Raw genomic sequence first — 27,023 nt, forward strand, 5'->3', positions numbered from 1 at the left:
TTTGGACAAACAAAACAAAGGCAGAAAGAACAATCAAAATGCTATTGCAATAATCTAGGCAAGATACAATGAAGCCTGAATTTCATCAATGGGAAAAATCTACTGCAGGTACTAAAATAAAAATGGAGTGTCTAGGATTTTATAATTCATGGTTTTAAAACAGCTTGAGAAAAATTAGTATTTTAACTAGAATTCCCAAATAATACTCAAAAAGGAAAAGACAAATTAAGGTAAAGACTAGAATTAAAGAAGTGAATCACAATGATACTCAAGATTACTCAAGACTATAAATTCAGAAATAGTTATTTCAGGTTTAGCATCAAAGGAGAACATCCTCATGACCAGACTAATACTCAGCAAGTCTTTTCTTCCTGAGGGCACTAATACTCTAGCCAAACAACAAACGCTATTCACCTTACATGCCCCTACAATGCAGGGTCATATTCGCACTCCCAGTGGGATGCAGAAAGCACAAGAGTCAAATTGAAAACCAAAGCTTGAAATTATGTAGGCTTCACTTTATCCAAACACTTAAAACTATATATTTCTTTTACATGAGATAAATCTTCCTGAAATACTACTACTGTTTTACTGTTAACTAAATAATATCACAGCCTTTTAACTCTAGACTTCTATGTGTAGAATACAACCTATTTGTAGCACTTAGGGCAGTATGCAAAAAAAGCAACTACCCTAGCACTTCTGCACAACGTTTAATAAATTAAATTATTCTGATTAAAACTAAAAATTTCATTATAGCTCAAAAGGCCAAAGACAGTCAAAAGAGTGTTGCTATTTTTGGCAAAAGAGATTATTTAACTGTTGCAAAAGCTAATGTTGTGACATGAAGTCCAGGTGTAACATGTTAACAAACATGCTATAAAAGCTAGCATTACTGTTTTAACACCAAGGATATTCACATTAAAGATAAAATTATCCTGTAGTGAATGCCAACAATGCACCTCATACTACACAGACAGATATTTAAGGGTTTTACTTTGTTATCATCCCAATTATTTCGTGTCCCAGTAAGCAAACTCTAAAAGTGGGATTCTCTTCCTCTAAAAATAAGCTAAAATGAAAATTATGAATTACAGAGATAAAATTTATTTGTAACACATTGTTTATGCTAAGAAAGCAAATCACATGTTTATCATAATATATCTCTTTTCAAAAAGAAATGGAGTAACTAGTCATGAGCACAGTCTACTTCTCATGATGTCATTCCAAAGCCATTACTAATGGTTACACATGTTATGCTTTCTTCAAATCAATCACAAAACAAGTCATCCTAAGACTAAGGTCAAATTCCACTCAACTAAAAGATCCCCAAACTTGTAGTAATGGTCCACTCACTAAATAATATTCAAAGACCAAATTCCAGAAAAACCCTCCTCTTGCACCTCCCCCGCTTAAGAAAAAAATCAGTCTTCTCCTTTTAGCTCATTGTAATGGAATGTGACCTGTAGTTAAAGGCTTTTCCATTCCGTATTTACTGCTTAGAGAACACGAAGCAGATCTATTCTCCCCTTGTGAGAGATGCAGTCTTTCTCAAATTTATCTCTTAAAAGAAAAAAAAGTTCAATGTAGGTGGTTAATAATATAACAGAACAAACAGAAGGTAAACAAGCTTATTTGATTTCTCATGTTTGATAGAATGACTGTATTTAAATGATATACAAATCTTTATTTTTATTTTACAACACTGGTCAAAGACCTGAAAGATCCATATTTTGTACAACTCCTAATAAATCAGATAGGATAAGGGAAGTTAAAACTACATCTACTTAAATCTTACACACAAAATTACATCTTTTCCTGACAAGTCATGTATTTGTCATTGAAGTTATACACTTTAAGTACCTATCTGATTATAGAAAGAAGAACAGGAAAATATTTAAGAAATGTACTTCAAAGTCTAAAATTAAACATATTTATCTGGAGTTTAGTTAGCATTTTTTGAAAGGAGGTATCTGACTAGATGATCCTCAAAGCTACTCAAAGTTTGTATATTTTAACCCAAGGTGGTTTTTTTTGTTAAGATTTTATTTATCTATTCATGAGAGATACACAGAGAGAGGCAGCGACATAGGCAGAGGCAGAGGCAGGCTCCCCTTGGAGAGCCTGATGAGGGAGTCAATCCCAGGACCCTGGGATCATAATTTGAGGCCCTGAGTCCAAGGCAGACATTCAACCACTGAGCCACCCAGGTACCTCTTAACCCAAGTTTTAAAATGAACAAATTCTGGACAAAAACTCTCCCGTTAACAACCCCCTTAAGGATATATTTTACTTACATTCTTCCTACACCTTCATACATGTTAGTCTCATCTACCAAAGTCATAATCTCTGTATCTGTAAGATGTGCGTGCTTTTTCGTTCTGTTTAGCTGTTCAATCTGTATGTCTGCAAGCTTCACCTTCTGTTGAGTGTCAATAACTTTGGCTTGAAGTTCTGTGAAGGCCTAACAAAAACAAGCCCTTGATTTAGTGGGTGAAACATTTTATAGGAGACACTTAAATCAAATCCAAATATATTAAAATAAAGCATGCTAACCAGAGACAAAGCTGTTAAATTTACCAACACAAACATCAGTAAAAGTCAATGATTGTAAACAATCAAGCCACCATACTAAATAATGAACTTATCTTGTCCTCAGAAGATGCAGTCTATTTGAAGCAGAACAAATGCACATTAAATAACCATATGAAGGAGCAGGTGTCCAAGGAGTAATAAAAACAATAAATGCAAGAGTCAGAGGATGAAACCCAGGGATTCAAAACAAGAACCGTAAACACAAGGACTTACTTCATTTGTGTTACATGACTATGTTTCAAAACACTTTCCCATTATTTGTTTGAAATACTAACAAGGGAATATTAATATGAGAACACTGAGGAATTACTAATATCTCATTTAGTCCTCTCAATAATCCTATGAGTTAGGGATGGCAGTTTCATCATCACTCTTTACAAATTAAAGTTACAAATTTATTAAAGAGATATAAGTGGCCTGCACAGAGTTCAACAACTATCAGGTGAAAGACGGGTACTTAAATCCATTTCTTCTGACCCCTAGTTCAGGAATGTTTCTATTCTACTGTCTACAGTAATATTCAAAATACAAATATTTTTGAGATAAAGATTAGAAACAAAGAAAACAAAGCATTGGTAGAACTGCATCATGATCTTCATACACAAATACCAAGCCAAATTTGACCCCTCGTGTACACATCTCAAAGATAAACATAGTTCTTGGATACTCTTAAGTTTGGGAATGACTTTCAGATGCTGTCAAACTTATGCCTTAATAATAACATTTGTGACTGCAATACACGGCAAAGGCTACTAAACTTTTTTCTGATTGATGACTAGTAAGTTTTTAAAAACTAATCAGGGGAGACTGGAGGTGCCTGAAATTTCCTATTAGTCTCCACAAAAAAAAAACAACAAAAAAAAAAACAACACCAAAACCTTATAAAGATACTAGAAGATAAAACCTTTAAACAAGTTTCCTTTTTAGTTAATTTAATTAGCCGTCAAAACTATCCAATTAAGGTCTCCAATCATTTGCAGTCATTGTCCAAGGGTTTCTATTAAGAAACTAATTCAAATACCAGGAGGTAAATCCATTCACAGCTGTATTCTATTGCTTTCACTAAACTCTGATTTACATTTGAACCTTAACAGAAGAAAGGTAAACTTTTAGAATGTGTTAAGATTTCTTACGATGAATTTTGTTTTGCATGTAAAATTCCAGGTAATACCTGATTGTTCTGTACACACTTTGTTAAGGAAGCTGGTATATTGTTTAAACTGAGATGTTAGGGTATTAGGGAACACCACGTTAAAGACTAAATTTACAAGTTTCAAAAGAAGAAATACAAAAAGCACATTACATACAATCCACAGAGCAATAACAAATAGCTTCATTTATTAGGAGCAACAACTATTTCAGCTGTCCTAGTTCATATGCAAAGGTTGACCAGAAGTAGTGTTAAGACGTAAAATTTGCTCTTCTGGAGAACCTAAATTAATAATCAAAAGATGTGGCGTAGAGAATAGTGGATTCTAGTCCCAACTTTTGACTAAATCTTTTCTGGAATTCAGTTTCCTTTTCCAGAAAAAGTACAGGATTAAAGGAGATAAGGTCCAGGATCCTTTCCGTGACAAGCCTTAGATGGCAAAAAACATTTTGAGTAAAACACATTTATAAGCAACTGTTTGAAGAGACAAATCCAAATCCTTCTGATAACAATTTTATTTGGAAAATTTTACGGACTCTTCTTTTTTTTGACAAGTCCTTCAAGAAAAGGGGAATAGAGGGAGGGCTGGGAGTTAAAGCCCTGAGTTAAAGCATTGCTATGAAACTAACTCTGAACGGTACGTAAATATTGCGACCTTTTAAAGTATGGGATCGAGTAAGTGGCCTAAAAACACTGGGTGGACTTGAAGTCTTCCAAAGCAAATGAAGTTTTAGAATTACAAATGCCTCAGCTCGAGCAAGCTCCCCGAAGGAGCTCCAATTTGAAATGCTATGGAACTTCAGGCCTTGCTATGGAACTGAAGGATCCACACAACGAAAAGGCTCTGGCGCTCAGAACCAGAAGACCCGCCAGCCACCGGCCCGCCAGCCTTATCCAGACTAGCCCAACCGGCTCTTACCCAGAGAGAGCTGCTCGCCTCCCGCCAGCCTACGACCTAGACCCGCCTTAGGACTCTGGGAAATCACTCCCCAGTTCCCTGGGGCCTCTTCCCTTCCTCAGGATTCGAGCTTCATTTGATATTCTTATCCACAGTCCCCTTAGCTTCCCAAACAGAAGACTCGGGCAGGTCAGGACCCTCTTTTACCTTCTTCAACTCCAGATCCACGGGAGCCGCCATCTTGGTTCACTCGGTGCGCCTGCGCAGCCGGAGTCAGAAAGAGGGTGGGGGAGGGGCGCGCCTCCTTCTGCGCCTGCGCATGAGTCGGACCAGCAGGGCTTCTAGAAATACTAGGGACGCAGGTTACGTCTTCCTCCACGTGACTTATCAGGCTTGGCACACAGATTTTGAGTGTGGTTTTAAGCACTTTGACAAATAGCTTAGTTTGTGCTCGTTGAATAGAGTTGTATGTAGATAAGGCCAAAACATCTTCAGGCATTCATTACTTCAACGAGTCCCTGTGCTCTCGGGGAAATCCGAGAATCAGCCTACACCTCAAGAATGCCAGTATGGAGAAATCCAGAAGTTTTAGTACGCGTTCTTCCAAAGAATGTATTTCTACTGAAATCTGGTGGAAGACTTTCTAGGCACAGTGGTTCTGGAGAGGCCAAATAAATTTGTTAAAAGAATACAGATTCTCTGGGGGGTACCTGGGTGATACAGTCAGGTGAGGGTCCAACTGGGTTTCTGCTTGGGTGGTGATCTCAGGGTTCTGAAATTGAGCCCTGAGTTGGACTCCACGCTCAGCAAGAAGTCTGCTTCAGATTCTTCCTCTGCCCCTACCCCCTGTGAGAGTGCTTTCTCTCTCAAATAAATAAATCTTACTAAAAAAAAAAGAATATAGATTCTCTGGTCCTCATCCCAAACTTAATGACTTAAAATCTTTGAGATGGAGGCTTGGAATTTTGTGTTTACACAAACACAAAATGACCTGATGACCTGATGTAAGTCTACCTGCAGACTACATTTTGAGGATCTGCTGTAAAAGACCTGGCAGCTGAACCAGAAGAATGACTAGTAGTTAGACTTTTAGAAACTAGAGATGGAGGTGTTGCCTACATTAAAAATTTGAGAGGGAAGGGAAAGGGCAGGAAATTTGGAGCCAGCCAGATCTGAATTCAAAGCTTGCTCTACCTGGAGCCTAGGTCTGTCTGGTTCCACTTCAATAGCTGTGTGACAATAGAGTTTGCATCTTCATTTATTTTTTTAAAAGATTTTATTTATTCATGACAGACAGAGAGAGGGGCAGAGACACAGGCAGAGGTAGGGAGAAGCAGGCTCCATGCAGGGAGCCCAATGTGGGACTCGATCCCACATCTCCAGGATCAGGCCCTAGGCAGAAGGCAGTGCTAAACCGCTGAGCCCCCTGGGCTGCCCCTGCATCTTCATTTAATTGGAGAGTAACAATATTGACCTCACAGTGTCATTGTAGGGAATAAGTAAGACCAAGAAAAGCTCCAAGCATAGCACTGTGCTCACAGTAGGTACTCAATAGTTAAGTTAATGTAGTTAGCATTATTATTCTTTTTTTGTAGTTAGCATTATTATGTTTGTCTTTCAAGTTCTAGGAAGCAGGCCACCTCTTCCAATATCTTTTTGCTTTTTTGTATCACTCATCACGCAGACCAAAAATAATCTTTCCTCTGAACTCTCTCCAAGGCTACATCCATTACTTTCTCAGGTACATGATACTTCCTACCTGGAAAAAAAAAATTCAGGGGCACCTGGGTGGTTCAGTTGAGCATCTGACTCTTGGTATAGGCTCAGGTCATGATCTTGCCTTTGTGGGATTGAGCCCTGAGTAGGGCTCTTATCTCAGCACAGAGTCTACTCCAGATTCTCTCTCCCTCTCCCTCTTTGCCCCTCCCTCCAGCTAATACTTGCTCTCTCTTCCTAAAATAAATAAAATATTGAAAAAAAGTTCTTAGCAAACTGTAAGCTCCTTGAAATAAAGAACTATGAAATAATGGTTCTCCCACTTATACCCAGGACGCCTATCACAGTACCTCACAGGGAAGAAATACAAAATAAACAGTAAGAATGAATTCTTCAGAAGAAAATTTGTCATTTCGCTCTAATTTGGTAAAGAAAGAAAGGCCTGGGGCAGCCCAGGTGGCTCAGCGGTTTGGCGCCTGCCTTTGGCCCAGGGTGTGATCCTGGAGACCCAGGATCGAGTCCCACGTCGGGCTCCCTGCGTGGAGCCTGCTTCTCCCTCTGCCTGTGTCTGTGCCTCTCTCTCACTCTGTGTCTCTCTCATGAATAAATAAAGAAAATCTTTTAAAAAAAGAAAAGAAAAGCCTAATTCTACACTGAGACCTTCTTAGAACTTCATTATAGATAATAAATAAAATAATTACTGAATATTAAAATTCAAAGAAAGTCTCAGACACTTTCCTGTACATTACCTCATGAGATTTTAAAACACTCCTCATAGAGACATATGTAAAGTAAAAGTTAGAAGCATAGGCTAAGGTATCAGACAACTTGGGTTCAAGTACTTCCTGCACGACTTAAGAGCAGTGTGACCTTAGGAAAGAATCTTCTCTCAATTTTTCTGATCATCGTTCCTTTTGCATACCACTCTTTCCTTCTGAGTTCAATTTTCTTATTGATGAAGTAAATCCTTTAGTAGATTCTTTCAGGAAGAGGCTTAGAGAATAAACTCTTGGCCTTTATGTTATGGGTTTGACTGTGTCCCCCTAAAAAAGATGAGTTGAAGTAAATCCAAACGTCATCTGTTTGGAAATCAAATCTTTATATTGGTAATAAACCTTAAAGTAAGGTTGTTGAGCTGGCCCTAAACCATTATGTCTTAGTCCTTCAGACTGCTATAATAAAATATCACAGACTGGGTGGCTTATAAACAGCTAACGTTTATTTCTTATAGTTCTGGAGAGTGGAAATTCAAGATCAGGGTGCCAGCACAGTTGGATGAGGGTCTTATTCTGGATTACAGACCTCTGACCTCTTTCTCTGTGTTCTCACGAGAAAAGGTGAAGGATCTCAGTGAGGTCTCTTTTATGAGAACATCAATCCTATTCATAAGGGTTTCTTTCTCATGACTTAAGCACCCCCCAATAGCCCCACCTCCTAATGCCATAATCTTTGTGAGTTAGGATTTCAACAAATGAAGTTTGGGGGTGCACAAACATTTATACCATAACACAATGACTGGTGTCCTTATAAAAAGGGGGACTTTAGACACAGACATAGACATGTACAGAAAGAGGACTGTGTAAAGAGGTAGGAAAATGCCATGTGAAGATTATAGTTATGCTTCTGGCTCTCAGAAGCTGGAAAAGGCAAGAAATCCTCTATAGCTTATAGAGGGATAATGACAGTGTCAAAATCTTGATTTCAGTCATCTAACCTCTAGAACTATGAGAAAATAATTTCTGTTGTTCTAAGCTACCCAGTTTGTAGTATTTAGTTATGGTAGCCATTTGAAAGTAAAATACTTTGTATATGTAAAATTGTCTTAATTTCACCCTTCATTTTGAATGACAGATTAAATGTGTACAGAATTACAGATTCACAATTATTAGGCATTTTTCCATAGTCTTCTGGCTTTTACATACTAATAAAAAGTCCTGTCAGGCTGCTTTTCATGATTTTTTTAGAAATTTGTCTTTTCTTTGGTGTCTTTTTAGACATTCACTTTGTTCTAAGTTCTGCCCTTCTACCCATGGGTGTGTGTGTGTGTGTGTGTGTGTGTGTGTGTGTTTTATTTTTCCTGTTTGGGACATTGTATACTTCTTTAATCTGAGGATTTATGTTAATCCTGAAAAAATGTTCAACCAGTAATTCATGGAATATTGGCTTTCCAGCATTGTCTGTCATTATTCCTAACTAGAACTCCCATTAGAAATATGTTGAATCATCCATATCTCCTAGCCTCCATTTTATACTATCTATCTCCTCATGCTGAATCTTGGGTGATTTATTCAATTTTCTCCACTAAGTTACTAACTCTCTCTTCAGCTATGTCCAGTTTACTATTTAAGCCCTTCCTTGGGGTTTTATTTGAATAACTATAATCTTTAATTCTTAAAATTCTATTTGACCCTTTCATGACAAAAACACTTAACCAACTAGGAATAGAATGAAACGACTTTAACATAATGAAAACCACATATAAAAACCCATAGTGGGATCCCTGGGTGGCGCAGCGGTTTGGCGCCTGCCTTTGGCCCAGGGCACGATCCTGGAGACCCCGGATCGAGTCCCACGTCGGGCTCCTGGTGCATGGAGCCTGCTTCTCCCTCTGCCTGTGTCTCTGCCTCTCTCTCTCTCTCTGTGACTATCATAAATAAATTAAAAAAAAAAACCATAGTGAACATCATATTCAATGGTAAAATACTAAAAGCTTTTCCACTAAAATCAGGAACAAGGCAAGGATGCCCACTTTCACCACTTCTAGTAGTGGATGTCCTAGCCAATTCAGGCAAGCAAGAAAAGAAATAGAAGGCATCCAAATTGGAAAAGAATTAGTAAAATTATCTCTGTTCACAGATGAAACAACCTCATAATTTGAAAATCCTGAGGTTTACACAAAAAAATTGTTAGAACTCATAAATGTATTCAGCAAAGTATAAGGATACAAAGTCAGCACGCAAAAATCATTTGCATTTTTACACACTAGCAATAAATAATCTAAAAAGGAAATTAAGAAAACAATTGCATTCACGATGGCATCAGAAAAAAATTACTCACAAATAACATAACAAAGGAAATGAAAGATTTGTACGATGAAAACGACAAGATGTTGCAGATGGAAATTTAAAAAGGCACAAATAAATAGAAAGACATTCTGTGTTCATGGATTAGAGAATTTAATATTGTTAAAATATCAATCCTACCTAAAGTGATGTATAGATTTAATGCCATCCCTATCATAGTCCCAACAACTTTTTTGCAAAAATAGATAAACCCTCCTGAAAAGCATATGAAATCTCAAGGAACCCTGAATAACCAAAGCAACCTTGAAAAAGAAGAGCAGAGCTGAGAATTCACACTTTCTGTATTCAAACTTCATTACAAAACTACAGTAATCAAAACAGTATGATATGGCATAAAGACAGACATGACTACAAACAGAATACAAAGGAGAGCTCAGTAGGGTGTCTGGGTGTGCAGTCAATTAAGCATCTAACTCTCGGTTTCAGCTCAGGTCATAATCTCAGGGTTGTAATCTCAGGGATGTGGGATTGATCCTCTTGTTTAGCCCCAAATCGGGCTCCACACTCAGCTAGGACTCTGCTTAGAATTCCCTCACCCCCCTCCCGCAGATCCTCCCCCTGTACTCTTTTTCGCACTCTCTTTCTCTCTTTAAATCAATTAATCAAGCTTAAAAAAAAAAAAAAAAGAGAGAGGGTAGCCCCGGTGGCTCAGCGGTTTAGCACCGCCTTCAGCCCATGATCCTGGGCATGATCCTGGAGACCCAGAATCAAATCCCATGTCAAGCTCCCTGCATGGAGCCTGCTTCTCCCTCTGCCTCTGTCTGTGCCTCTCTCTCTGTATCTCTCATGAATAAATAAATAAAAATCTTAAAAAGAGAGAGAGAAAGCCCAGAAATAAATCCTCAATATATAGTCTGATTTTTTTCCCACAAATGTGCCAAGACCATTAAATGGGGGAAAGATCAGTCTTTTCAACAAATTATACTGGGAAAAATATATAATGATACAAGCCTACCTAAAGAAATAAGAAAAACTCAAACAATGTAACCTTACACCTAAAGGAACTCAAAAAAGAACAAAGAAAGCCCAGGATGGAAGGAAATAACAGAAGGAAGGAAATATTAGGGTGAGAGCAGAAATAAATGACAGACAGGTGCCTGGCTGGCTCAGTTGGAACAGTGTGCAACTCTTGATCTTGGGGTCATGAGTTCAAGCCCTATGGTAGGCATAGGGTTTACTTTAAAATAATAATAATATAAAATTAAAAAAATAAAATAAATAAAATAATAATAATAATGATAGTTTTCTTAAGAAATAAATGACAGAGTGACAGAGACCAAAAGAAAAAATTAATGAAATCAAGAGCTGGTTTTTTAAAAAGACAAACAAACTTGATAAATCCTTAGTCAGACTCATCAAGGGAAAAAAGAGAAAGGACCCAAATAAATAAAATCAGAAACAGAAGAAGAGAAGTAACAACTGACACCATAGAAATATGAAGGATAATAAGAAGTGCTGTGAAAAATTATATGCCAATAAATAGGAAAAATCTATAAGAAATGGATAAATTCCTAAAATCATAGTCTTCCAAAATTGAATCAAAAAGAAATGTAACATCAGAACAGACAAATAATTAGTAATAAAACTGAATCAGTAAGAAAAAACTACCAAAAAATAAAAGTCCAGGACCAGATGGACTCACAAATGAATTCTACCAAACATTTATTTAAAAAAAATATTTTGTTTATTTATTTATGAGACAGAGAGAGAGAGAGAGAGAGAGAGAGAGAGAGGCAGAGACACAGGCAGAGAACGAAGCAGATTCCATGGAGGGAGCCCAATGCGGGACTGGATCCCGGGATCCCAGGATCACGCCATGAACCGAAGGCGGGAGCTAAAGCACTGAGCCACCCAAGCATTCCTCTACCAAACATTTAAAGAAGTTAATACCTATTCTTTTCAAACTATTCCTGAAAATAGAAGAGGAAGGAAAGCCTCCAAATACATTCTTTCTCTTTTTTCCCCTTTCCCTCCTCCTTTTTATGTGTATGCTGTCATATATCTTTTTTCGTACCTTTTAAAATCATAACTCTCTATAGAGGATACTGGAAAAAATTGATATCTACATGTGGAAGGATGAAGTTAAACCCTTACTATGCACAATGTACAAATATTAACTCAAAATAGATCAAAGATCTAAATGTAGGAGGGGAACCTAGAGGCTCAGTCAATTAAACATCTGCCTTCAGCTTAGGTAATAATCCCAGGGTCCTGAAATTGATCCCTGCGTCAGGTTCTCAGCTCAGTGGGAGCCTGCTTCTCCCCACTTCATCCTCCATTTATGCTCTTACTCTCGCTCTCTCAGATAAATAAAATCTCTTTAGAAACAAAATCAGGGACACCTGGGTGGCTCAGTGGTTGAGTGTTTGTCTGCCTTCAGCTCAAGGTATGATCCTGGAGTCCTGGGATCGAGTCCCACATCGGGCTCACTGCATGGAGCCTGCTTCTCCCTCTGCCTATGTTTCTGCCTCTCTCTCTCTGTCTTTCATGGAAAAAAGAAAGGAAAGAGAAGAAAGAAAGAAAGAAAGAAAGAAAGAAAGAAAGAAAGAAAGAAAGAAAGAAAGAAAGAAAGAAAGAAAGAAAAGGAAAGAAAAGAAAAGAAATCCAAAGACATAAATGTAGGAGCTAAACTGTAAAATTGGAGAAATCTTTCTGACATTGGATTTAGTAATGATTTTATGGAAATGACACCAAAAGCACAGACAACAGAAGAAAAGTAGATAAGTTGGATTTCACAAATTAAAAACTTTTAAGCATGAAAGGACACTATTCTTTTAAAGATTTTATTTATTTATTCATGAGAAATACAGAGAGAGAGAGAGGCAGACATAGGGAGAGAGAGAGAAGCAGGCTCCACTCAGGGAGCCCGATGTGGGACTCAATCCCAGGACTCCAGGATCATGCCCTGTGCAGAAGGCAGGCGCTCAACCGCTGAGCCACCCAGGTGTCCCAAAAGGACACTATTAAGAAAGAAAAGACAACCCATGGAATGGGAGAAAATATGTGCAAATTATGTGAATAGTAAGGAATTAGTATCTAAAATATATAAAGGACTACAATTAAACAATGAAAATGTAAACAACTCAATTAAAAATGGGCAAAGAGGCTGGGCAGTCCCAGTGGCTCAGCAGTTTAGCACCGCCTTCAGCCCAGGGTGTGGTCCTGGAGACCCGAGATTGAGTCCCGCGTCTGGTTCCCTCCATGGAGCCTGCTTCTCCCTCTGCCTGTGTCTGTGTGTGTGTGTGTGTGTGTGTGTGTGTGTGTGTGTGTGTGTCTATGAATAGATAAATAAAATCTCTTTAAAAAATGGACAAAGAGGGATGCCTGGCTGGCTCAGTGGTTGAGCGTTTGCTTTCAGCTCAGCTCCTGCATGGAGCCTGCTTCTCCCTCTGCTTCTCTCTGTGTGTGTCTCTCATGAATAAATAAAATGTTAAAAATAATAAAATAAAATAATTTTTTTAAATGGGAAAGGATTTGAATAGACATTTCTCCAAGAAAGATGAATACATGGGAGGATCCTCAACATCACTAATCATTAGGGAAATGCAAATCAAAACAATGAGATACCACTTCACAACCATTAGGATGGCTATTAATAAAAACAAAAACAATATATAAAATAACAAGTATTGACTAGATGGGGAGAAATCAAAACCCTGTGTTTTGCTGGTGGGAATGTAAATGGTGCAGCAGCTCTGAAAAACAGTATAGTGCTTCCTCAAAAAAGTAAAAAAAAGAATTACCATATGACCTAGCAATCCTACTTCTAGGTGCATCCCCAAAAGAATCCAAGTGAGTACTAAAGCAGATATGGATACACTTATGTTCATAGCAGCAAACTCACAATAGCCAAAATGTAGAAGCAATCCAAGTGTAATTTATCTGTTATAAATGAATAAACAGTATGTGGCATATATGTACAATGGAATAGTATTCAGCCTTTAAAAGAAATGAAATTCTAACACATGCTACAACATGGATGAATTTAGGGCATAATGCTAAGTGAAATAAGCCAGTCGCAAAAAGTAATGCTATATGATTTCACTTACATGAGGGACCTAGAGCAGTCAAAATCATAAAGACACAAAGTAAGATGGTGGTTGCCAGGAAGTGAGGAGAAGGGGAGGAGTGGAAAGTCATTGCTTAACAGGTACTGTACAGATTTCAGTTTTACAAGATGAAAGGACTTCTGGAGATGGATGTTGGTGATGGTAGCAGAACATTATAAATTTATTTAATAACACTGAACTTTATACTTGAAAATGGTTAAGATGGTGAATTTTATGCTATGTGTATTTGACCACATACAAAATGGAAAAAAATTTACTTGTTCCTTTTTCAAATCTACATGCTCTTTCTTTTTCATACTGGTATGTAATGATACAGTCTTGTCTAATAGAACATAGTAAATATAATTATTTAAAAATTTCTTAACAATGTATTATAAGTTTTTGGCTTGTGAATTCTTTCACTAGGAGTATTGCTGACCTTTTTTTTTTTTTTTATTTGCTGACCTTTTTTTTGACAGTTGATTTTCTCCTATGATTCATGAGGTGTTTTTTTGTTTTTGTTTTAAGATTTTATTTATTTATTTTAAAGATTTTATTTATTTATTTTCCTTTTTTTAAATTTTTATTTATTTATGATAGTCACAGAAAGAGAGAGAGAGGCAGAGACATAGGCAGAAGGAGAAGCAGGCTCCATGCACCGGGAGCCCGACATGGGACTCGATCCCGGGTGTTTCAGGATCGCGCCCTGGGCTAAAGGCAGGCACTAAACCGCTGCGCCAACCAGGGATCCCTAAGATTTTATTTATTCGGGATGCCTAGTTGGCTCAGCAGTTTGGTGCCTGCCTTTGGCCCAGGGCGTGATCCTGGAGACCCGGGATCGAGTCCCATGTCGGGCTCCCTACATGGAGCCTGCTTCTCTCTCTCTGCCTCTCTCTGCCTGTGTCTCTGCCCCTCTCTCTGTGTCTCTCATGAATAAATTAAAAAAACGTTAAAAATTTTAATTTATTCATGAGAAACAGAAAGAAAGGAAGAGACATAGGCAGAGGGAGAAGCAGGCTCCCCACAAGGGGCCTGATCCAGAGTTGATCCCAGCCCCGGGATCACACGCTGAGCGAAGGCAGATGCCCAACTGCTGAGCCACCCGGCAGTTTTTGGCTAACAGTTTGTCTTCAGTGTCTAGCATGTCCTGAGCAGTAGAAATATGCCTAAGCATGGCCTCACATTCACTTCTATCAAAGCCCTATGAGATTCCAGACCAGTTTTTAATGTTAATTCTTTTTTTTTAATGTTAATTCTTGACATACACGAGCAAAGCAAATCTGGGGAAAAATAAAACTTTCCCTGGGCATAAAATTGGCAGAATGTGATATATTTATAGGCTGGAAGCCATTATATGTTTCTCCCTTTCATTTGGGTCTTCAAGATAAATTATTTCCTTTCTCTCTCTGTAACTTCTTCTTCTTCTTTTTTAAATCTTATTTATTTATTTCAGAGAGAGAGAGCACAAAGTGGGGGAAGGGACAGAGGGAAAGGAAGAAGCAGGCTCCCCTATGAGCAGGGAGCCTGACTCAGGGCTCGATCTCAGAACCTTAGGAGCTCATGACCTGAGCCGAAGGCAGAGGCTTACTGACTGAGCCACCCAGACACCCCTCTCTCTGGAACTTCTAAAATGTCAGGAAGACGCTATGAAAATCCTGAAGGGTTTACAGTCCTTAGACACTTGCCACAGTGTCTAACCATGATGTGCTAGCTTCTACTGTTTTCACAGAACAAATAGACTTCACACTAAAGGCTTCACTAGTACAGAGATGTGCTCCTTCCAAGGTTGAATTAGTCCACAGTTGTGGAACTTAAAAAGGTGATTGATCATTCCTCCATTCCACCATTCCTATGGTGCATCTCTATTATGCACCATAGTCAATACACTTATTCATTCAACAAATATTTATTGAACATCTGTTAGACACTGATCTAGGCCTTTGGGATATAGCAAAAACAAGAGACAAACTCTCTGATCAGAAAGTTGGTGGCAAAGTGCAGAAGGGGGTTGAGCAGACCATGAAAGGTCTTTGCAAGCTACTGTCAGGTTAGAATATTATTCTGATGTGATTGGAAGGCACTAAATGAATTCAAACAGGGTATTGATCTGATCTGAAGAGAGTGATATGATCCCATTTGAAAGAAATTATTGTAGGTGCTAGATGGAGAATGGATTGGAAGAAACAAGAGTGGAAACAAAGAGCCCAATTAGGAGACAGTAAAAGTGGCACAAGAGAGATGGTAGTGGTGTGAGTGAGGGTGATAGCAACCTAAAGGTAGAAGTAGATGAACTCAGGTAGAGGTTACTGAACTTGGTGAAGGAATGGATTAGGGTCAGGGGGGTGGCAGTGAAAGAAAAAGAAAAACCAAAGATTATATATATATGGCATCTTTCTTTCTTTTTTTAAGATTTTATTCATGAGAGAGACAGAGACAGAGAGAGGCAGAGACACAGGCAGAGGGAGAGGCAGGCTCCCTGTGAGGAACCCAATGTGGGACTCAATCGGGGAACTCCGGGATCAGGACCTGAGCCAAAGGCTGACAGTCAACCACTGAGCTACCCAGGCATCCCCAAAGATCATTCCTAATCTCCAAATAAGTATGCTGAGTGGAAGAAGCCAGACAAAAGAAGAGAAACATACTATACAATTCCAAGTATATGGAATTCTAGAAAATGCAAATAAATCTGAAGTGGCAGAAAGAAGATCAGTAGTCAGAGAGAACTGGAAATGAGAGGACCTGGGGAGAAGATAGAAGAAAGGGATTACAAAAAGAAGAAGGAGGAGGAGGAGGAGGAGGGGAAGAAGGAGAAGGAGAAGGGGAAGGAGAAGAAAGGGACTACAAAGGAGTATTAGGTAGCTTTTGTAGTGATGGATATGTTTATTATCTTGATTGTGGGGAGTTTCCTGGCTGGAAACTTACCAAATTGCAAACTTTAACATATTCAGTATATTGCATGCCAGTCATACTTCAAGAAAGCTGTTTGGTTTGGTTTGGTTTTAAAAATCTATTTATTTATTTTAGAGAAAGAGAGAGAGCCCAAGTTGGGGCAGGGCAGAGTGAGAGAGAGCGAGAATTCCAATCAGGCTCCATGCTGATTGTGGAGCCCTATGCCAGGCTTGATCTCATCACCCTGAGATCATGACCTGAGCTGAAATCAAGTCGGGTGCCTAACCAACTGAGCCACCTAGGCATCTAAGAAGGTTGTTTTAAAAGGAAAATACGGTGTCCTAGGTTTTTGACCTGAGCAACTACTTGAATGGTAATGTCTTTCACTGAGAAGTGAAAATTAATTTTTATGATACCGCCTGCATGCCATTTCAAAGCATCTGTATAAGAAAAATAATAATAATCCTCCCTCCTTGTGAAGAGACTATATTAGTTAGAGTATAGGTGTAAATGTTATAACAGAGATCCAAAATGGCTGAAACAGGATAGAAGCTTATTTCTCTCTGTCACAGTTATCCAGACAGATGCAGTGTAGGATAAATATGTGAATTCCACAAGGCCAGAGTTCTCAGGCTCCTTCTATCTTATCCATATGATCCAAGATGACTCATCACCACCATGTCCATGGCCTACCTAGAAGGAAGGGGAAAAGGAAGGAGGAGACTCATTCACTGTCTTTAAAAAAGCAAAGTCCTAGAAATGGTAGATATGGTTCTGTTCATACCACATTGGCCCAAACAGAATCATATGGCCATTCCTGGCTTAGGAAAGCCTGGAAATGTAGCTAATTATTATAGGCAACTATGTGTCTAGTTAAGTTAAACACCAAATATCCTATTATTATGAAAGGAAAACAGAAGATGAATTTAGGGGGTGGAAATTAGCAGTTTCTGACATTAGAGTTTTTCAGCTTACAAAGCCATGTTCTATTCATCAGGTCGTTTGATCTTTGCAACTTTGTAAGATAGATAGACCTTCAAGGGTTCATTCAGTTTGAAAAGAACTTTAACAGTTTCAGAACATTTGCTGGCTGTAAGATCTAAGGAAAATTGCTTAATTTCCCAGAACCTCCATCTCTTTAACTATAAAATGGAGGTAATAGTATTTATGAATTATCATGTGAATTAAATGAGATAATGCATGTAAAATTTCTGGTGTATAGTTGCACCTAATTAACAGTTGCTATTATTATGTGTCAAGTATTGCAAGAAGACAGATAAAGGGCAGTTCATAGTACAACAAGGTTCACAGATAAACAGAAAGTTATAAAAGAATATGAAAATTCTGCTATAGAGAGAGTAACTCCAGGAGCTGGAAAACACAGAGGAAAGTCTCCTAACCCAGGAGTCTTATAGGTTGGAGCCTTGTTTCGTTGCCAAGTATGGGAGGAGGGGGGGATGAGTCAACTAGGTGAAGGGGATTAAGAGGTATAGACTTCCAGTTATAAATAATTTACAGAGTTAAAAAGTATAATATTGAATATAGATATAGATAAACATTTATTATAAAAAGAAGTTCTTGGCAAAGAAGGGAGAAAGGGATTGTGCTAATATTCCTAGAAGAGACAAAGACACCAAGGTGAGAAGCTGGTGTCTTCAGGGAAATATTAGTCGTTTGGTGTGGCTGGACTACAGTAGCTTATTAACTATGAAGTGAAGGCCAGAGAGATGGATGGGGGCCAATGGCTGAGGGCCTTCCAAGTCAAGCTCAAAAGGTTGGGATCTCTCCTCATCCAGTCACTGAGTTCAATGGAGTGTTATATGCAGAGGAGTGACTGGTCGCATTTATGCTCCAGAAGATTGCCATGATTACTTCATGTGGAGTGATTCCCAGCAAGCAGAAGATGAGAAACTAGGTCAGAACTGAAGCAGCCATCCACATCAGGCAAAGGGCACACAATTAAGGCAGTGGAAAAAGAGGAAAGCCCCAGAGTTCATCTGCTCTTCAAAATTTCTGTCCTGTCTTGAGCAAGTTCTCTCTTAACTCCACTGTTTTTGTATCAGCTTCCTAGATAAACATCTTCTTTGATAACATTTCTGTATAAGGGTGACCAACCATCATGTTTTGCTCGAGACTGTACCAGTTTTTGCACTAAAAGTCCTGTTTTCTGGGAAACCCTTCGATCCCGGGCAGGCCAGGATAGTTGGTAGCCCAAGCTTTAGAGGTTTATGGAGAGGCAGTGTGGTTTAATGGTTAATAGCAAATTCTGGAAGAAAATTGTCTGGATTCAATTCCTAAGCCCTCTCCTGTATTAAGTACAGGACCTTGAGCAAGTTAATTCACTTCTCTGGAGCTCAGTTTCCCCACATGAAAAATGGGAGGATGCATGGTAGTGACCATATTATAGGATCATGGTGAAGACTACATAAGTTAATATACAAATATTTAAAATGGTGGCTGGAGCGTTCTATTTGTTATGAGCATTTTGAAATTAGAGCTGTTATAAACCTACCACCTTCTGGTTTATTTCAATTCTGTCCCACATATCCCCTTGCTCTGTCCTTTCTTGGATGCCTCCAGACCTTTCCCTTCAGCCTCTCAGTCATCCAAACTGAGGGTAGTTAGAAAAGGTAATTCTGTGACCCTGGAGACTCTCTGGCCTGTGGATAACCTCTGAGAAGATTAAATTGAATTAAAAAGAATTAAAGGTTTTTAAGACTCTCTCACAAGTGGGCTACTTCCTGATATCAAGAATGGGTAAGTCTCGCCTGTTACCTTTGAAAATGAATTCTGCACAGTGGCCTGCCTAGGAGTAGGATGGGATTGGGCGGGGCATTTGTAAAGCTTGTGTGGTAGTTCTGGGCCTGAGTGATCCTTTCCAAGTGACACATTTGCCAAGAAACTCTGAGGTAGCTCTTCTAGTTAACAAAGTTAGGTTTGGAGCAGGGACCTTTCTAGGAAAGAAAGGGGAACCTTAGCTGTGCCTACCAAATGAAACAGTCATTGGAAACTACAAGGAGAGGAAGTGACTTGTCATAAGCAGGAACTGGTGGTGGCTTTTCCCAGGCACCTTGCCACATCTGATTCAATCTGTTTATGAAAAGTCCAAAGAAAGTGAATGTTTTCAATCAGTCTGGTGATTTAAACCTGTGTAAGAAATGAGGCTGGGTAGCAGAGCATAACAAAATCTGGATGTAAAAAAAAAAAAAAATCTGGATGTCTATCCCACAGCTCACCAGAGAAAGTGAGAGTGTGGAGCTGGCCACAGGTGAAAGCCAAGAACAGGAGATGTGCCCAAGAATAGAAAAAGAATAAAATCAGGGAAATCAAATCTAATGGAGGACCCATGCCTCCATCACCCTGGCTCACTCCAAGCAGAAAAAGTTCATGGTCCTTTAGAAGAGGAAGAGGAATACAATGGGGTTGGGTAGAAATCTGGACAAAACCCTGTATGCATTTTATAAATAGGCACCAAAAAGTACCAGTACAGAGAAGTTTTTCCAACCTCAGAGCTGTACCTAAGATAAGGTGACTAACATTTTTCCCCAGAGTACATACACTTAGAAGCTCCAAACATTTTTATTTTAAGTAAGTTCCATGCCCAGCATTGAGCCCAATGCAGGGCTTGAACTCACAACCCCGAGATCAAGGCCTGAGCTAAGATCACGGGTCACATGCTTAACTGACTGAGCCACCCAAGTGCCTCTCCAAAAGCTTTTCTTATTTTAAAAGATGTATTAATTTATATTAGAGAGAAAGCATGCCTGTGAGTCATGGTGGGGGGCAGAAGGAGAGAGAATCTCAAGCAGACTCCTTGCTGAGCATGGAGCCCGATTAGGGGGCTCAATCTCATGACCCTGAGGCCACAACCTGAGCCTAAATCAAGAGTTGTACACTCAATCAACTGAGCCACCCAGGCATCCCTCCTCCAAGTTTTTAAACAAAAATTTCTTTTCATTGTAAGAAGCTAAAATTTTTAATATTTTTCTTTTATAAATCAGGGACATAAATGAGTGTAGCACACAGTAAGCAAGAAACTTAGTTGAAATAGGAAGCCCCACATCTTCCACCTTGTTGCTAATACTCATAAATATCCAAAAGCAACTCCAGACTTACATTTAGGTTAGCTTCAACAGTGGAAAGAGCCTTTTTCCTTCATAGCTCCAGAAAGAGCCTCAGGATTGAATTTCCCTGACCCACTTGGGTAATTGCCCATTTTTATAACAATCACAATAGCCTGAAATATAGAATGCTCTGATTGATTAGGTGCATTCCTGGAAGGTGAGAGGTATCTTCTCATCCAAAAAGCACATGGACTGAAGGTGAGTAGAAAATGTCTTCTTTACAAAAGAATAAAGTATAATTATCAAAGGAAAAAGCAATTGGTGTCACAAAGAGAAAGAAAAAAAAAAACAGATGTCCAGCATTTCAATCCTCTCTCTGAACGAATAGGTCAATTCCATTTCAATGGGCATTTCAATAAGCTTCATGATTGTGAACCCATATTCTTCTCCAGATGGTGATGGTCAGGACCTCAAGGAAACAGGCCCGCATTGCACTGGAGTCCTTGGATCCAATGGACACTGAAGAATACCATCCTAAGGGACTGAATCTAAGATTTAATGTTGCTCAGAGACAATAAGACTGTCTCTCAGTTTCATTAAAGACAAATTATAACTGTGGATAAGGATGTGGAAGTTACCACTTCCTTTTGTCCCCTCAGCTAAGGTCAAATGCCTCAGCCTGGGTTTGGGAAGATGGCAAAGTGTGGTTGGCTATGGGTGAGTAGCCTCTGTGACCTCACAGGGCTTTGCCTTTCTAACCACAGTGATTAGTAGAATACCTAAGACATCACAAGCTGGAGTACTTCCCTCTGGAATACCAGAATCTGGAGGCAGAAGGCCATATAGAATTGTGAAACAAACTCTCCAAGAGACCCTATTAATCCATCCATTTGTGCTCTGCCATCTAAAGTAGATCCTGTATAAAATTTCCTGGAAAGAATCCTAGGCTAAAAGAGCTGGAAGGGATCTTTGAAGTCCTCTAGTCTACCACCTCCATATACAGTTGAGGAAAATGAGTCTCATAAAAAATTGACTTAGCAGGGATGTAGCAAATTGCATTCTAAGCTCAGAGTCTTGGAGTCCCTTCCAGAGTTCCTTCTACTCTATGTTGTGGCCTTTCTTGGATGGATTCCAGCAGTACTATTGAGTTTCAAATAGAAGGCTCCATTTGTCTTGGGAATATGGAACTCCTCTTTGTAGCCACTTACCTTCAATTGTGCTTAAACATCCAGATCTTGAAAAGGGCCCCAATCCCAGAGCACCAAGAGATGAGACAGAAAAAGCCCTGGGGCTCTTCTCCCTAGAAGCAAGAAGAACCTGGTCTTCTTTTAGACATGGACTATGAACTGGGAATTTTGGGTACTCTATAAATACACTAAGCTGTCTGGAATATCCTTGACAGTGTATACTAATTATTGTACCTATGAGGTGTTTTATTCTGGATCAGGATAAACACAATCACCTCAGCATCTTAACGGGGCTAATCACCCTCAAAAGGTTAAGAACCAACACACTAGGGATCCCTGGGTGGCGCAGTGGTTTAGCGCCTGCCTTTGGCCCAGGGCAGGATCCTGGAGACCCGGGATCGAATCCCACGTCGGGCTCCCGGTGCATGGAGCCTGCTTCTCCCTCTGCCTATGTCTCTGCCTCTCTCTCTCTCTCTGTGTGTGACTATCATAAATAAATAAAAGTTAAAAAAAAAAAAAAAAAAGAACCAGCACACTAAAGTGATCTTCCAAATGTGGTTTGACATCAGAATTTCCAAGGAAGCTTTAAAAGCACTGTTACCTGGGTCTTTACTGCAGATTCTCATTTCCTGGAGTGGTGGACTCAGTGGATCTGGGCTGGAGCCCAAAGAATCTGCATCTTTTAGAAGCTCCCAGGCTTAGCAGCTGTAGCTCTAGAAGAAAATATTAATGGAAACACTTTCTTGGAATTAAAAAGGAAAAATTACCTTAGGACTTATCACTTTGATGCCATTTTGATGTAAATGCCTCGGGTGTTTATGACAGAGAAATATTAGAATTCCTGGAAAGAAGGGAGAATTGGAACTCAAGAAGCCATAGAAAAAACGGGATTCAGAAAAAGGCTGAGGTTCTGTGATAACGCAGGGTGACCACAGCATACACCCAGGGAAATCAGCTCTTAGCCCATACTTTGTCTCCCTGACTCTACCCTCCTGGGATTGTCAGATTCTGTAAATCCCCAGTGCCCAGGGCAGACAAGCATCACTGCCAATCCACCATTTCTTGGTGTTTTTATAGTTACAGAACAAAAAACTTTGCATATTTTGTTCATGTATGCAGGAAACAAATATTTAAATGCCTATAGGATGATGGGTTCTATTCTAACAGTGAATGAACAGGACACTCTCCCAGGCCTCAGGATGTTAGCAGCTCCATCACACTAGTTTCTCTTCTATTTCTAGAACACAACATGCATGTTCTTCCCTCCAGGCCTTCTATGTGCCTGTTCTCCAGAGCATTCTTACTTGCACTCGGCCTGGCCTCTGCCTTGAAGTCTGTGGGTGGAGGGGGGCTGCTTGGGGGAGTCAGCAGTTGACCATCTGCCTTCTGCTAGAGGCTTGATCCCAGGGTTCGGTATGGAGTTCCGCATGGGACTCTGTGTTTCTGCCTCTCTCTGTGTGTCTCTCATAATTCATTCATTCATTCATTCATTCATTCATTCATTCTGGGCACCTGTGTGGTGCAGTCAGTTAAGAGTGGACTCTTGGTTTCAGCTCAGGTCATGGTATCAGGGTAATGAAATTGAGCCCTGTGTCAGCTCCATGCTCTATAAGGAGTCTCCTCCCTCCCTCTCCCTCTCACCTCCCACTCATGCTCTTGGTTGATCCCTTTCTTTCCCTCTAAAATAAGTAAATCTTTTTTGAAAAATTAACTCATACAATAACTATTTATTAAATGAAAACAGGGACGCCTGGTGGCTCAGCAGGTTGGGCATTTGCCTTTAGCTCAGGTCCTGACCCTAAAATCATGATCCTAAAATCAGCCCCACATTGAGGTCCCTGCTCAGCAGGAAACTGCTTCTCCCTCCCCCTCTGCCCCTACCCCCTACCACCACCACTTGTGTTCTCACTCACTCTGCTTGCTCTCTCTCTCTCTCAAGTAAATAAACCTTTTTGGGGGTGCCTGGGTGGCTCAGTGGTTTAGCGCCTGCCTTCAGCTCAGGGTGTGATCCGGGGATCCAGGATCGAGTCCCACATCGGGCTCCCTGCATGGAGCCTGCTTCTCCCTCTGCCTGTGTCTCTGCCTCTCTCTCCTTGTCTCTCATGAATAAATAAATAAAATATTTTTTAAAATAAATAAACTTTAAAAAAATAAATGTAAACATAAATCCTATAAGAGGGAAAGAAATTTAGCTTCCTGCTCCTGACCCCCTGATTCTCCATTCTTTTTCCCACAGGTAAATACTCTTAGCCCTTACATTCTCTAGATATTCTCTGCTGTCTTGTGGTTCCATGTAATTATTTATTAACTGGCTATCTCCTGTACCAGGCTGCAAGTGGTACTGTGTCTATTTGTTCGTTGCCTTTTCCCTGGTACTTGGCGCATGATCAGCACCTTAGATACTGGTGGAGTGAATGTAAGGATGTTAAAAGAACAGAAAGAAGGAGTCAGTATCTAAACTGCCAGCTCTTGTATATTTCTGTGCCTCTGCTCAGCACGGAGCACACAGTGAACTCTACTGACACTCCTGTGCTCCCCTAACTTTTGGTGTATACCTCTGCAGGGGCAACCTCTCTCGTGGTACTGAAATTATAGTTCTCGTCTGCCCATCTCTCCCCAGAGGCTGTGCACCGCTAGAGGCCAGGCCCTTCAATCTGTGCTAAACTTTAGGACTGGTTGCTTATCTAACCTGACTCACTGGACTGCTGGCTCCTTTGCAATTCTGTTCTCAAACTTCACTTTGCAGCTTGTCAGAGCAGTTAGGAGTTGTTATTTTTCCAATGAAGACTAGTTAGTGTCTTCTTCAGAATCTCTAGAAAGATGCACTTTCCTTGGTCTTTACTGCAGATTCTCATTTCTTTAAGGACTCAGTTTCCTCATCTATAAAATGGGGATAAGCATGCCAGCCTTCCAGGATTGTTGTGAAAATTAAATGAGGTCTTGTGTGAAAACACCGAGCGCATCAAGGCAGCTGTTCATTTCCCCACTCACTTTCAGCAAGAGTCTCTGTGCCTGTTTTTTTTAAAAGACTTTTTAAAATTGTATTTTATTTATTTGAGAGAGAGAGAGAGAGAGAGAGCACAACCAAGGAGACAGAGGGAGAAGTAGTCTGCCCACTAAGCAGGGAGCTCGATGCAGGGCTCAATCCCAGGACCCTGGGATCATAACATGAGCCGAAGGCAGACACTTGACAGACTGAGCCCCCCAGGGCTGTTTTCCAGTGCCTATTTTCCTGAAAAGGAGAAGTCTCTGCAGGGGAAGTAGTGTCTTGCAGACAGGAATTTTAATTCCAACCCAAGTTCAAATATTTTTGAGACAATGAGATGAGAATCATTAATAAAGTAAAACAAAAACAAAAGCAAAAACCCACCAAAACCACCCTCTTTGAACAATGACTTGAAATATAATGATGGCAGGTCAAAGAAGCTGCTGAGTGATCATCCTCAGGGAATACAAGGACTCGGGAGGTCCATCAAGACCATGTGCATTCTGGTTCCTGTCCACCCCCCCATCTCATCTTGCAGGTGAGACTGCCTTCCTCTCCTCCAGGCTTTAGCTACATTGAGCCTCCTTTGTTCCTCCGGCTCACACTGTTGATGCCAGGCCTTTGCATATGGTCTTCCATCTGCCCGTCACTCGCTTATCCAATACTCCAAGCTTTAAACATTTCTTCCCTGAGAAGTCTTCTCTTTACCTCCTGAGCCTGATGAGGTCTATAGGCTGCCCTATAGAACCCTGTTTTTCCCCTTTCGTAGCACTCATTATAGATATGAATTTCCAGAAGGCCTTCATCCAAGCATGTATTTATGCAACAATTATTTCCAGACTTCCTGCAATGTGCTGGGCATGATTCCGGCAGCTTGGGGAGGTAGTGATAGGCAAGATAAGCAAGATAAGCATGTTCATGATGCTTTCTAGCCAGAGAGACAGATAATAAACTGACAAATTAATATAGGGATTTCTGCCTTACTTGTTGCTGCATTTCCAGAATTGGACATTGTACCCAACACATAGTAGATCTTCCATGAATACTTGTTGAGGTGAAGGAAAAGAGGTGAGGGAGAATGGCAGCTAGCCTCAGGGAAGAGGCAGGAGTGACCAGTGTCAGAGCCAACACCACTAACCACCACAGGATCATTTCACCCTGAAGATCTGCTCAATTTAGGGCAGGTCCCTGAGGAGGGACCAAAATCGGTGGAAGCCTACCTTCCCCTATTGGTCTACAAGAACATGAGCCTAGGGAGCGGAAGCAGTGGCTTTGCTCTATTTCTGTCCGCCTGTTCCTGTGTAGGCATGTACAAATGGGAACAAATAAATGGGGAAAAGCCTCAGATTTGCCAAGCAATCTTATCCACTCCCGTGCATTCTTGTGCCAGAGACTGGCTAGCTGGTTGCCAAATTTACTTCCTCTTTCTCATGGACACCTACCTAAATAACATCTTCCTACACTTCTTATAGTTAGGTATGACCTAAGTGATAGAATCTTCCATGCACCATCCTTCATCCTCTTTTCACCATCACAGCGACCTTGAAAGCTTGGGTATTAAAGAAGGCAGAGATACAAGATGGAAGGACGTGGGTCCCTGAACTGCTACTTGGAAAGGTGTCTCCCATTTATTAGGGCTTCCCATTTTGGACTTAGCCTGAGTGAGAAATAAGCTATTGTGATAGGCCCCAAAGGATAGGAGTTTGCCTGTTAGAATAGCTAGTGCTGGGGCAGCCTGGGTGGCTCAGCGGTTTAGCGTCACCTTCAGTCCGGGGTGTGGTCCCAGAGACCTGGGATCGAGTCCCACGTCAGGCTTCCTGCGTGGAGCCTGCTTCTCCCTCTGCCTCTCTTTCTCTCTCTCTCTCTCTCTCTCTGTGTGTGTTTGTGTGTCTCTATAAATAAAAATTAAAAATATTTAAAAAAAGAATAGCTGGCGCTGTCATAACTCTGTAATTCCTCCCTCTCTCTAAGCCAATGACACCTCTCCAGCCCAGAGCCCATCCCTAGGCTCAAGACTTGGCTCTATATCTATGCACTGAGCATCTCTTCTGACAAGGTGGTCACTACTTTATTTTGTTAAAACTTTATTTATTTATTTGGGAGAGAGTGAGAGAGAGCACAAACAGGCGGAGGGGCAGAGGGGCAGGCAGAGGGAGAAGCAGGCTCCCCACTAAGCAGGGAGCCCCATGGTGGGCCCAATCCCAGGAATCCCAGATCACAACCTGAGCAAAGGCAGATGCCGAACCGACTGAGCCACCCAGGCGCCCCAGTGGTTACTACTTCAGACTTAATACAACCCAAACTAAGCTTGCTATCTTCACTTCCAACCAGCATCTCCTTCTCCAGAATGGCCAATCTCAGTGGATGGCACCACTTTCTACCAAGGTGTACAAACCTAAATCTCAG

General features: G+C 40.3%; 1 protein-coding gene across 7 annotated transcripts in view; it reads right to left on the reverse strand.

Moving 5' to 3' along the window:
* PFDN1 (prefoldin subunit 1) overlaps nucleotides 1–21,139 on the reverse strand; it is an 81,576-nt gene extending 60,437 nt beyond the window's left edge. For 2 of the 7 annotated variants that reach the window (XM_049101803.1, XM_049101798.1), the window contains exons 1-3: nucleotides 20,497–21,124; nucleotides 4,851–5,301; nucleotides 2,298–2,464 (exon numbers count right to left, since the gene is read on the reverse strand). In XM_049101803.1, coding sequence (XP_048957760.1) covers nucleotides 2,298–2,464; nucleotides 4,851–4,883 — 200 coding nt within the window. In that variant the 5' untranslated portion in view covers nucleotides 4,884–5,301; nucleotides 20,497–21,124. Of the gene's footprint in view, nucleotides 1–2,297; nucleotides 2,465–4,850; nucleotides 5,302–20,496 lie in introns of all 7 variants that reach the window. The other 5 variants (XM_049101804.1, XM_049101805.1, XM_049101799.1 and 2 more) reach the window with 4 other exon arrangements.
* Between the last annotated feature and the right edge of the window lie 5,884 nt (nucleotides 21,140–27,023).

Source organism: Canis lupus, chromosome 2, assembly GCF_003254725.2.
Source record: "Canis lupus dingo isolate Sandy chromosome 2, ASM325472v2, whole genome shotgun sequence".
Classification (NCBI taxonomy): domain Eukaryota; kingdom Metazoa; phylum Chordata; class Mammalia; order Carnivora; family Canidae; genus Canis; species Canis lupus.